This window comes from Temnothorax longispinosus, chromosome 10, assembly GCF_030848805.1.
Source record: "Temnothorax longispinosus isolate EJ_2023e chromosome 10, Tlon_JGU_v1, whole genome shotgun sequence".
NCBI classification, from domain to species: domain Eukaryota; kingdom Metazoa; phylum Arthropoda; class Insecta; order Hymenoptera; family Formicidae; genus Temnothorax; species Temnothorax longispinosus.
The window spans coordinates 3,565,769-3,579,341 of NC_092367.1; the positions used below are offsets into that span (position 1 = coordinate 3,565,769).

General features: G+C 41.2%; 1 protein-coding gene across 6 annotated transcripts in view; it reads left to right on the forward strand.

Moving 5' to 3' along the window:
- The window catches only part of LOC139820212 (glutamate receptor ionotropic, kainate 2), a 407,847-nt gene that overhangs the window by 328,812 nt on the left and 65,462 nt on the right, over positions 1-13,573 (forward strand). For all 6 annotated transcript variants that reach the window (XM_071790344.1, XM_071790339.1, XM_071790343.1 and 3 more), the window contains one exon: positions 7,870-8,121. In XM_071790344.1, coding sequence (XP_071646445.1) covers positions 7,870-8,121 — 252 coding nt within the window. The remainder of the gene's footprint in view (positions 1-7,869; positions 8,122-13,573) is intronic.

Genomic DNA, 13,573 nt, shown 5'->3' on the forward strand with positions numbered 1-13,573 from the left:
ACATATTATCTGCTAAGCGACTGCATCGATATATCGATATATCACGCCTGGTTCCCTCTTGGCAACGAATTGGTGACACTTTCCTTTACAGCTTAAATCTACTGCGTCTCGAGAGAATGCCTTGGCAATGACCCGGCAAGACCTTTTTACGAGCGCGGAATAATTATGAGTCTAAGTCCGGCTGTTCACATTTTCACGTCGCCCCCTCCCCTCCCCCCGCCCTCGTAATAACTCAGTTCTACCCTTCTCACAATTTCTCATTGGGATCGTAGCAGTTGTTTTAATATTTCTAAAATAGTCCGTCGCGATTTCAACGGCAAAAAATAAGTTAGCGGAGGACTATTCTCCGAGCGATCGTTAATTTTAACGTATCGTCTCTTAAGTGGGAGACCGTAAAGTTAAATTAGATCGTACGTCGCGCGTACTCTTCCATTAATAATTCTGACGTTTCAACGTGCAAAATGTTACGGTTTTATTACTGATTTATATTGCTAATCCGCTTAACGATTCGCTCATTAACGTCAGGTCCGCGCGCATGCTCATAAAATTACATAATTACTTCGCATAAGACGCTAATCAACCTGATTACACGGCGGCGTAGTAATTTAAATGCCTAATTAGCCGGCGGCGCTTGTAAAGTGGCCGAGGGATGTAAGAAGAGACGTAATCGCGCTCCTTTTTTACACTCACGTCGGCACCGCGTCATCACCGCGGCGATGAGCTTTATCTCCAACGTTCTCGCGCCATTGATTTAAACGCACCCGCCTTATCTCGTTCGCGAAATTAAGAAGAATACCAAATCTTTCTCCGCGCAATTCCAGATAGCGGAGAGTCGCCGTTAGTCAGTGCGGTTAGATTCATCAGCGGACGCTATTGGCACGGCGCACGAGAGGGAGAGGATAACTCTCGTGGCCGGCGGCCAAGATCATAATGTATCAGAGCTTCCCGGCTTCCCCCCCTCTCCCCGCGACAATCCCGACGGTCGATTTTTGGTCGACGACAGCAAGTAGATTGAGCATCGCGCGGACTGAATCTTCTCGAGCGTATTGAAGGAAAAGGAGGAACTCGGAATAGGCAGCGATGATCCTCACTGGGCGCCCCATTGTACGCCGCGGTGACGGTCTCCTTCCGAATTATTGTACGGAAAGATGCACGAACTCCGAGTATGAATCCTGCCTATTGTGCGCCTGGACAGACGGTTAACCTTGATCCCAATGGATCTTCGGCGAATTTAATTTGCCGAGACCGAAATCACCGTCGCGTATTACGACTTATTCGTAATGGACTTGACCTTCGAGAACCTACGCCGCGGATGATCTGATCGTTGAAGAGGAGAGTCGAACTATCTATATATACGGTCGCCTCTCGAAATACGATTAATCCTCGCAAAGTCGGCAGGCGAGTGAGAGAGGCGTTTTGACCCCGGTCCTTCACGTTTTAACGCCAACGCTGACCACGGCAGAGAACCTCCGTTAAAAGGGACTAACTTTCGTACTTCTCGTGCACGACGTTGACGTCAGCCACAGAAACTTTTTCGACAGCGCGCTGTCGTCGTAAACAAATTCAGATACGATTGGCTGGCTGGCTGGCGGCTGGCTGGCTCGCCTCCACCATTCGCTTTCGCCTTCTCTTATTTTCGCCGCGTTTCCGGTCGCCCCCTGGTCTGCGACCCAAACCCTCTCCCCGTTTCTGCTCCGCTTTCGCGAAAATACGCGTTATCCTCTCTCTTTCTCTCGGCCCCCCCTAAGCTACGATCGATCTCGCTTTCCAATTTAGTACTCGAGACCAGAGACTGCGTCCTTGAAATAAGAGCCGCCGACGTTGCTCTTCGTACTACGATGAATCCGTCTGGCTGTTACAAATGTAACTTGGAATTCGCTCTTGAAACCAATATACCGCTCTACACGCTACAGAGATCCCGCAGATAAAACATCTCGAACTTATCGAGCTGTAAGTTCGAACGACTCCCATAAATTCGCGCGGAGATGATAAAACGGACATCGTCGCGAATATCTTGGGGAGTTAACGGATTAATAAACGTATCACGTGCATTAATCCAGTTGGATAAAACCAGATAAACCCTGGATAATATTATTTATTGGCCTAAACCTAATTGGTGTTTGACAAAATTGGATCTTCCTCCTCTTGCCGAAACTGAGATACGTTTGAGTCATCGAAGATTCATGGAGTTTGCTCGAGGATCTGCGCCATTTAATTGGTGCTTTAAAGTCCGTGGGATAATGTAATTACTAGCGTGAAGCGAGTGGACAAGTGGATTCGAGTTACTTGACTATGCATAGTCTTCGAATCAATTGACACGAGGCTATACGATTGACTGCTGGTGGGGCAGCATCAAGTTAGATTCTCCAGTAATGAAGTGGCTATGTAACCGAGTTACAGCGCGAAACTCAGAAACGCAACTAACGCTCAAGAGGAACCGCAGAGAAATAAAGTGATTCGATTACGAACAGCAATCAACAACTACTTTGATGGAATGAATGAAGAAGGAGAGACGTTGAGTCAAGACACCTTCGACAGCCCAAGATGCTCATCGCCTTAATGCTCTGTAGATAATGCGATAGAAATCATGTGAATGCACATAATATTATAATTAAATTATGCTATTTTAACAACGTTAGTAATAACGTTAATATAATTTCAATTTTAATAATAACTTTAATGCAATTTTAAATATGCAGTATTAATATCGTTATATGTAACTGCATAAATTAATATATCCTACGTTCATTACGACATAATGCGGAAAAATTAAAGGTACTGAAAAATAATTTTCTCTTGCAAAAAGCGTTTATACAAATTAAATCGAACATGACCGTCGCTCGTTCGCGTGCAATAACAAGCAATATACGCGGAACGATATCACCGGAGCTGCGCCGCTATTAGACGTATTTTTCAGAGAGGATAACTTTTCCGCGATGTAAATCCCGGCGAAAGCGAAATTGCGTTTATTCCCGAGGTTGCTGTTAGACGATTTTTTTTCCTCATCAGCGACAAGAGCCGTGGACTCCATTGCCGTGGGAACTCAGTGTCGAATAAAACTCCAAAGCTCTGGACGAGATCCATCGCGATCCGAATAAATTACATTCATTTCGCTTCAGAGCAGAAACACAATCAATCAATGCAGAATAGTCAATATATTATATATTACATTCTGCGTTACATGACGATATTTTGTACGCATTCCGATGCAAAACATCAAATGGTTTAACTAAAAGGATTTTACTCAGGGAAAAAAACAAGAATGTTTAAAATGTTTACTAGATAAATATTTAAAAATTTTTTCACAGAGATTTAACTTCACGAAAAATGATTATGCATAATTTTGCCATCTCTCGCAACCTCTGTATTAACAATTGTTCATTAAAAGTGTACATTTGTTTTGTTTTCGAAATAATCCCTGCAATTTTGTTTCCAACTATTCCGAAAGTAGTAAAGAGAACCACATTTTACAATATAGGCCAAATCGAGAGTGCTTTTTTTTCATTTGGACTTTATAACTCAACGGTAAACGTATTCATAACTCAATTCCTGCAAAATATGCTCGTTTTTTGGGAGAGGTATTTTTGTATATTTTAACAAAAAGAAATACTTGTTGTTCTCTAAAATAGTATGTGAATGGCACCATTGTTTGTCATTTCGTATCGAAAGTAATCACAGAAATGGTAAACACTCGGACGTCGCGAAACGTCGAAAACTGTGATTATTGTTCCGTTTTGGCGCGAGCTAGCAAATAATGTCGAAAATATCGCCGCTTTTTCTTATCCCGGTTTATATCCTTCGAGTGCCTCTTGGTAGGAAGCGAATACGAAGGCAATAAAACGTCAGACTTATATGTATCGTTTTGCCGATTGTGTGTCCACCGATCGCGCGGTGCATCGCGCGAGAAATATTCGTGTGGGCGTACGTGCGCGCGCTGTATAAACGATGCAAGAAACTCTACATGTGCTGCAGGGAAACAAATTTTTTTCTGACGGTTGGAACGTCGAGTGTCGCGCGAGATATATTCGCCGCAACAAGTTCGATATTTCCGTTCAGATGACTATACATGTATCGAAAGGATGTTCATTCCGCAGTAGATTACACATGATGTAATGTACGTCGCCCGTCCTGCAATCTTTTAGCCATTATTTCTCGCACGAATGTACAATTTTTCTATTTAATAACGACTCAAAAAAGGAACACAATTAGGCGATTAATTTACATAGAAGAGTAAGAATTTTTCGTGAATTTAATTCTAGGAATAACATTCCAGATAACAAAATCGCAGAAATTCAAGCTCTTCATACGAATTATGATATATTGATTTTCTATACAATGAAGGATGGTATTATATAATATCGGCGATGCTTTTAAAATTATTGTTTTTTTTTTTTTAATAAAAAGTATATGGATATTGTAAAAAGCTTTTCCCGTCAGTTACAGCAATTACATATGCAGGAAAAATACGGATCAGTGGATATCGATATATTAAACCCGAATAGTTATATTCTTATTCACAAACTGATATACGAATTGCATTAACATTTTTTACAAAACAATATAAACGTCAACGTTAAAAGAGGAAGCAAAGTGTAACAAAAGGACGTGGAAAGATTATTGATTGATCGAGTTATTTTTTACTCGTCTCTTTGGTTTTGATATTCTAGCATTATATATACACCATTACATCATCCTTTCTGCCTGCCGTAGTTGTCTGCTTCCATTTTTCGATGCGCATTTTATTTCCTTGCTATTCAACTGTCCACTAACGTCCCTTTACTTTCCGCTTTCTGTCCCATCTGCTCTGATCTTTATTTCCATCATGCCGCTTTATTCGACATTCTTTCTTTCTTTCTTCTTAGCGAGACACTGCTGAATTCAGAAAAAATCGACTGTATTATACAGATATTAAAAACTAATACGCTCCAGAATATATTCCTTATGGTAATTAATCGAGTACGGGCAAAATTTAATTTGTAAAAGATTTCGTAGAATAGTTCCGTTTTTAAAAAGATGAGCGTGGTATTACAAAAAGACGTTTTCACTAAGGATATCGATCTGATTACATATAGGTATATAACTAGTCAAAGAGAAATTTGTGGTTAAAAGAATATCCACTGGAACACTTCCTACAGAGAGCAAACGCATTTGTTCTGCGCTAACGATCAAGAGATCTTTTCGGTTCTTATATTCCACTTTTATCGCTACAATCTCTTCGCGTACTTTTATTACTCGCTTGTAGCGTGTATTTTATTTCTTCTCGGTTCAACTGCCCGCTCGATTTAACCGCGTTCTCTTATCATAGGACAAGACACGATTGGATTGAAAACGGAAATGAAAAATTTTAAAAAATAATATACTGAATACGCACGATTAAAGGAAGAAAAACAAGAGAAGGAACGATAAAATTTCATTTATTATATAAACGCACTTTGTATTGAAAATTGTTTCCATGAAGAGGAATGGTTCATTAAAGCACTTTAAAGAAAAAAAAGAATATATATATATATATATATATATATATATATATATATATATAGTGGGTGAGAGAGAAGGAAGAGGGGGGGGAGAGAGTGTGTGTGTGTTTGTGTGTGTGTACGAGCACGTTTGCCGGGGGCTAACGATCACCCCATTAAGCAACGAATTAAACCTCGTTTACTTTCGAGAGACTCGTTTACAACCAACTTGATTTTTCCACGCTTTGCGCTTTGAGCGCCAGCACGAATCGGCTGAAAGTTTATTTTGGTCGCAGCCATTTACCTCCGCGTGCTTATGCTCATGGCTTAATAATCTGCGCAAATTTAATGCCAAGCAGATTGAAGCAATGCAAAAAGACGCATTTAAAACGTAGACAGAAGTGCCGTAAAGAAATGTTAAATCAATATGTTGAATACGCTGTAAATTAAATAATTTTGCAATTTTTAGAAACCTCGTGATTATGCTCGTCTCTGAATTTTTCCAGGTGATCTAACGATTTATTAAGATTTCACATGGGAGCAATGAGAAAAATTATTTTACAGATATTTTTCGTGAAACACACACGGATTTCTTTGGCCGAGTGGTAGTCAGCTTCACATTCTGATTAATTTGACGTCGAAGTGATACAAATATTACTATTGGCACAAAATTTTATTAGTTCAATCGCGTTTGGCATTTTCTCCGCAGCTTTATACTGGGTGTGCCATTAGAAACGGTACGCTGTAAAGAAAGGAACCACCCAGATTGTTGTAATCCGCGTATAATGACGGCGATATCATCGTCGTAGCGTGGAATGATAATGGAACCTCGAAAACCCATTATCTCACTGCACAAGAAGCCATTACTCGCCGGTTTCCAGTTTCCCGTTGATCTTTTCTGCTGTTCCCTTGTGATAATCGGAGATAACTGGACGGGACGGCTTAATCATCCATCATGAAAAGACTCAGCATTTTTGAACCCTGGAAGGGACTTTGCCGTACCTATATTGCTAACGACTTTCATAGATCTAAATTTCTCACTATATTATAATCCATAATCCAAATAACATGAAATTTTTTTTTAATGCTTCACATTATAATTTCGCCGCTTTTATACCAGCGGCACACTGCAAATCCAAGTGTGTTATTTTAGCTGAAGCTCTGCTTACACAATTCTTGCCATTTTAAATCACGTCATTTAACACGACTAAATGTAACTTTTGATTTTATACGGATTATACGTGTTAAATGAAGAAATATGTAAAAAGAGCTTTAGTCAAATTTGTCATTTTCAGACATTTATGCGTGTATAAAAGTAACACATTTGGATTTGCAGTGTATACAAGATACTTGGATTTGTCACGCGTCACCGCTTAGCATTTATGCGTTTACGCTGATTGCGCATATATCCACACTGTCTGTCTCGCAATTTCTCGCAGCTTCTCACGTAGCAATCGTCACGCTGCACTTCGCCTGCCGTAAACTCCCAGGAAGCTTGCGAGCAATCCGGAAGTGCGATATCGCTCGCATTTACCGAAATTTGCTATTCGTGGCACTCTTGATCTAACTAACGCTGTCTTGTTGTTAGACGCGCGGCAACTTCGAAGTATAGGTACGGCACGCTCCGAAAATCGATTTCCGTCCGCGCGCGACAACGTAAATTAACTTGGCGACATAAAGACAGAGACGGCGGACAGGCGGGGTTTGTTCCTGCGGACTGGCAGAGGCGATGCTCAGCTTAACTCCGGGGGTCGGTCGATTGTCTAACGTTGGCCGGACGCGCGCGGCAACACTTGGAACTTACACGAGATAACCCGGCGAGTGTGCTCCGGGTTCGGTCATTCTGCACGTACAACAACCAACCCTTATGCTCGCACAATAACCACGAAGTGGCGCGCGAGAGAGGGCGAATGGTACGATCGTGTACTACATGTAGTGTAGCGTTAATGCGGCGTTACCCTCAGTTTACGGCAGTTTTCTTGGCCGTGCCGGCGGGCGTGGATTATCGACCGTGACACAGCATCATTATGTCGGCATTAACGGTACCGGGAAAACTCGTAATTCCGGAAGTTAATCGCTTTCTTCTCTCTCGCCGCGAGAACGGGGAGGTTGGACGGCGAAACGTTAATTGCATAAGGAAAGAAGAAAAACGCTTGATTAAACTAATAGCGAGCGATATAGCAACATTACTTTCGCGATTTTTCTCCGGACAATTAAAATCTGCGCTCCGAGAATCTGTTGCGAGAATATCGGGTTAAATTTATTGCTTTTTAATATACGGACGCCGGAGTTAATGCCAAGACTGCCAAGGTACACTTGAATCAAATCCGCTGCCAAGTCGCCATTATTTTGGTTGCGCAAACAAATTTGCCCGAAAAGCTATTCGTAAAAACGTAAAAACTTTTTGTTGCAGCGTGCCAGCAGGTCAAGCACGGCGTTCAAGCAGTTTTCGGACCCTCGGACCCGATCTTGGGACAGCACATTCACAGTATTTGCGACGCCCTCGATATTCCACATCTCGAGGCCAGGCTGGACCTGGAGACGGAAGCGAAAGAGTTCAGCATTAATCTCTATCCCGCACAAAGTCTGCTCAACGCCGCTTATCAGGACATTATGGAGTTCCTCAATTGGACCAAGGTGGTGATCATCTACGAAGACGATCGTGGTGAGCGACGATAAATTTTACGTGTTACTATTTTCCAGTAATGATAATATTAATATTGATTCATCCACTTATAACGATAACAGGTTTATTAAACTGACACATCCGCTTTAACACACTCAAGTAAAACGGAAACTTAGCGTTTAATTTTGTGCTCCTTTAAATTTATTCTTACTATTTTGTTACTCTTCATTAAAAATAGTGACTGTGTTAACTCAATAGTCATGACTTAATATCGTAACTATATCCTTATACAACACAAATACAGAACGTTGCGTGGGAAAAATTCAAGGCAAGACGGTTCAGTCGAATTTTTCAACGCTTATTGGCACGCAGAACATTTGTCAAAATGTTTAACGTGTTACTGTTATCGTTTAACGCCCGCTAAAACTCCTCAGGACAGTTAACGTGCGCTATTAGTAACGTAGGATTGCGCTAATGGCGCTGTGCGTTTTCGGCGCATAAATAAATGAAAATGGCATAGGATTCTCATTTCTCTGACGCGAGGATGGAAGAGAAATAACGAATTTGCCAAGAACACATTTTTTATCACAAATAAATACGGAGAAAATAATACATATTCATAACTTGGTTGTCTGACACGAACAAATCCGCGACTACTTAGCTGATTAAATGGAAATTATATTGTTATCTCTTTCAAACCTCTTTGAACGTTTCGATCGCTGATCGTTGCGTTTATTCTGTAAAAGTCAGAGATAAATTAAATAGAAGATATTCTCTGTTTAAACGGTGCAGAGAGTTTTTATACACAGCCTCCGCGCTATTCTTTGCATTGAAAGTATTGCAGACGGGCATTACGCGTTGAACGAACGATCAAACGTTCAAGTCCAGTTTGAAATTTTCCTTGGCACAAAGCCGATTTCAAAGTTCTTTGAAATCCGAACTGAGCATGTATGGCCATCTTTCAACAAGAATCCGCGTATGCACGGACATGTCAAAGCGATATTTTTCTAGTGTGCTTTCGCATAGAATTATGTTTTACCTTGTTTGAGAAAGGAGTAAGAAGTTAGTAGCGATGGATGATTCGGTAGATCCAGACGGGGATGAAGTCGGATTGAAGCCGACGTTGAATCCGTCTTTCTCCGGAAAAGAACTAACCTCTCACTTCACGGCAAGCCAGTTCCCACAGTTTTAATTAATTAATTCGCATAATGGATCCATTTAAATTTAAATAGTTCGAAGACGTTGAAAGCACGTCCAGTTTGAATGAGGCATTTATCCCTAAAGACGTACGCCGTACGGCAGATTAAGATACTCTTAGGTACAACTTTACTCTCTAGAGCTTATAAATTTATTTTAAAAATTTAAGTTAATTCAGGCAATAAGAACCGAGCGTGATATTTAAAGAGATTTTATTTTAAAATCTCTCTTTCAGATTTGAGATGCTACCACGAATATTGAACAAGAGAATCTTCGAAGAGCATTAAATACCATTATTGTTGACGTCTTAAAATAAATTGTATAATTAATATAACCTCTTGAAACTAAGACGAGTAATGCTTGGCACTCATATGTATACACCTCGTTTTCTTTTCTTTCTGCATTTTTTTTAAATCTTTAGACGTAAATACATTTGCGAGATCGATATTTTTATATGTTCCTATATTTCTATTCGCAACAAGAATATGCTAGCAAATAAGACGCATTAAATATTTAAAGCGGAACAATTGTGCGCTCGAATTGCATCTCACGTAATTTACCGGAAATAACGAGCGAGTGATGAGTGGTGAGAGGAAAGCAATTCTCTGGTTGAGGACGATTACGTTGAATTAGGAACAGCACCAGCAGCGCGAGAAGAATCGCATGCCATAAACGTACGTTTCGCGACGCCGGAATATTTCCGTGACTGATTATCGCGGCACGTGAGTCGTCACCGCGGTTCACTACTGTGATACGTGATCTTCTGCAAAACCGTCGCCAAAATCCACCGTCTGCAGACATTTGTCGTGTCGTAGAAGATATTTCACGTTCCGTTTCCGTAGACAGTTTTTTGTAAATCGTATAAGTTGCTTCTAATTCACCGCGTAACAAATTGCTGCGATTATTAAGACGACATCCGGTCGTCAAAGAAGAAGAAACGCGAACAGAAATAGTGATCAATAAGAAATTATTGTTATTATTAACATAAAGATTTTTTATAACATTTACTAATATTTAATAACACTGAAATAACTGATAAAATAATTTGTAAGCATTTAAAATTGACTATAATAATTAATAGAAATTAAATAAAGTACTATTCCGCGAAGGTCGTACTCTATTAATTGGATTTGAATTTGTATTGCGTGACTGCAAATCAATAGGAGCTATAGTGAATCACGAAATGATATTGATATAAAATGAAGAGAGAGAGAGAGAGAGAGAGAGAGAGAAATGTATCAATTTATCCGCGATAAATTCAATAACATACAACACAATTATTAAGCCTTTAGAGGAAAATTAGTGCGCTATAATATGATCCACCCGTATTGAATAACGTAAATAGACATGTGAAACCGATAACAAAATCAATTGGATGCATTACGCATAGCTCGAATTCCCGTAACGGCATTCAATTACAGAACGTTCAAGAGCGACTGTTATACGCAGTTAAATGAAACATGTTATGCGCGTGGCAAAGTGTAATGGAACGTTACTATATATCGATAGATAAATTAACGGCTCTTCACCAATGGGGCGGTAACATCTTAAGTTTTTCTATCCAACTTTGCCGCCCCGTTTCGATAATTTTATTTCCACGTCTCTCTATGGGATTTTCGCGGAATTTAACCACCTTTGATGAAAACATCTCCCAAACTTAACCGCCTTCCACAACGAGCTTAGCTATTTGTGAGGGGAAGTACACGTACAAGCCGATTAGAACGCCCCTGACCCCCTGCCAGTTTCCCGCTATCTCGTTCAACCCCCTCCCTCGCGCGCATCCCGCCTCTTGCCGGAGTCGACGCTGAATTCCTCGAGAGATTTACCGGGACTCCGGGATCTCCGTGTTTCCTACACTTTCAATTCCGGCGCGCTATGTACCCGCGAGGTGTAAGGGATTCGGGTCGGCGAAATCGTACACGTCTCGAGCATGTTTGTCGTTACGATCCCGCGATTCGTTCAGCGGAATTTCGTCTTACCTTACGGGATCGAACATCGTCGCGGCGATGCGACGGTGACATGTCGTTCGAGTGGATCAGTGTCGACTTTACGGCTTTACCCGAAAAGCTCTCAAGTCAACCAGTCTCCATTATGTCATTGCAAAATCGCACGCGGATTATCCGTTACATATGTGGCCCGTATGTTACATTTGATATTATGTAAATATAAGAAAATTAACAGATCGAAAATTTGGAAAATTATTCAACTCTTAATTCCGATTACTCGGTCGTCTTTAATGACAGAGGATGTTGAGAGGATGTTGGGCAGTTTGCGAAATTGACTCATTCAATCGGCGAGCAAGTGCCGCGCCGCGAGTTCTACGGCTATCTTGGGAGTCAGACAGCGTGGCATTAGATCTCTTTCAACTTTCAAGTGGTTTAGAGAGCCGCTAGTATCGATTCGCGATTACTTTACTCGTTTTCCGTCTCGTGGAGTTCTCGCGACGACGCGGAAACTTCCCCGGAGTAACAACCGCTATCCACTCTGCGCATTTCCCGAATCGTTGCATTCTATCTAATCAAGCGATGAATGCATTCCTTGTAATCTAGCACATTCACGAATCCCAAGTACGGCAATTGTACACATAATTAGATAAGAAAATTATGAAACACATTTAATTTAATTTAATTTAATTTAATTTTCTCTTTCATAGTATCACGGAAGCTTTTAATCCCTCCCCCCTTTTCTCTCTCTCTCTCTCTCTCTCTCTCTCTCTCTCTCTCTCTCTCTCTCTCTCTCTCTCTTTCTCTTTCTCCTCTTTCTATACCGACGGATTATTGGTACCTAAAGAATTTCGTAATCGTTATTCCCCGTATGCCTTTAGACTGCGGTGGAATGTCAATTCAGATCTTTCTCAAAAAGTTCAAACATCTTCGCCTCGTCTGCAATTTCAAACGAAAATGGAATTCCAAATAGAATACGTACAGAGAATACCGTAATATTTCGACCTATATATAAGAGACTTTCCGACCGTTCTTACAGGCATCTTGTTTCAGGACGTAAATGAGAAAATAACAATGTTATTTTAATGTTTAACATTTAATCGCTCTATGCGGCACGTGTCTAAAGTGTCAAGTGACACTCTTTGTGTCTATCGACACGAACATTATCGTTCATCCGACGGGGCACATTTATCTTCGCGAATCTAATTGAGTTTCGCTCCCGCTCGCGCATGAGGGAGATATCGCGCATTAACGCAGAACGAGCAAAATCAAGTCACCACATTAGAAACCTACCTCCGTACGATAAACGCGGCCCGCATAACTCACTGGCAAATATAGCGAATAGACTTTACAATGAAGTCCTGTGTCCGTGGCGCGGTGTAATATCAACGCCAAGTTCCCAAGCATATACAGATATGCATAATGTTGATAGCGAACTAGAGAAATCGTGACTGCGCGAACTGGGGCTGTCTAGTTTTAGGCCTGACGTACGACTTACCAGCCTCGCTCGCACCAAAGACACTTGAAGCTGTCACTCTGACGTGAATCTATTCTTGAGCTTCAGCTAATAAATACAATGAGAAGTATTATCCTTATATCGTGCCATTCTTACGCGTTACATTATTTAAGTGATCAGATAGCCACTTAAGCGCCACATTAAATTGCGCAACATAAATAAGCAGCAATAAAGACATTAAGTTTACGTTGAGAAAGAGTTTTCCGAATTGAAATAATATCGTGCCAAAAGTAATACGACGTAATAGCCCGCGAGTAATATGACGAGATATTAAGCGAAAATTCTTCCACGCGCGCGCCCGTCTTTATATGAACTGAGTTACGTGCTCCAGCTCGTCAGACATTATTCAGCGAAAAGTCAGCAGCGAGATTCCGACGTCGTAATTACATCCAGAGTTCATCGAAGTTACGCGAAGTGAAAACCGCCACGTGGATTAATGTTTCACGGTTAATTCGGCGTTTGGTTTTTCAATCCGCGGTATATAATAAGATCGCGGGCTTCATTCATTTCGAGAGAGAAAGAGAGAGAGAGAGAGAGAGAGAGAGAGAGAGAGAGAGAGTACGGAGAGCGGAAAATTTACTGTGAGGTGATGGTACTTTCCGCCTTTTCTCTACCCGAAAAAGGAGCACGTCGAGTGGCCGAAACGGTTTCGAACCCGCTTCGTACTCTGCCCCGCCCCCCAACCTGATTCCGTGTCCTTACGTCCCGAGAATCGCCAATGAACCTTCAACCTGGCCCATCACAGTCCATTGTGGAACTTCCAAGACTCACTCACTCCATCGAACAACCATCTCCGCATCCTCCCTCTCACGTTACTCCTCTCGCCCTTCCACCT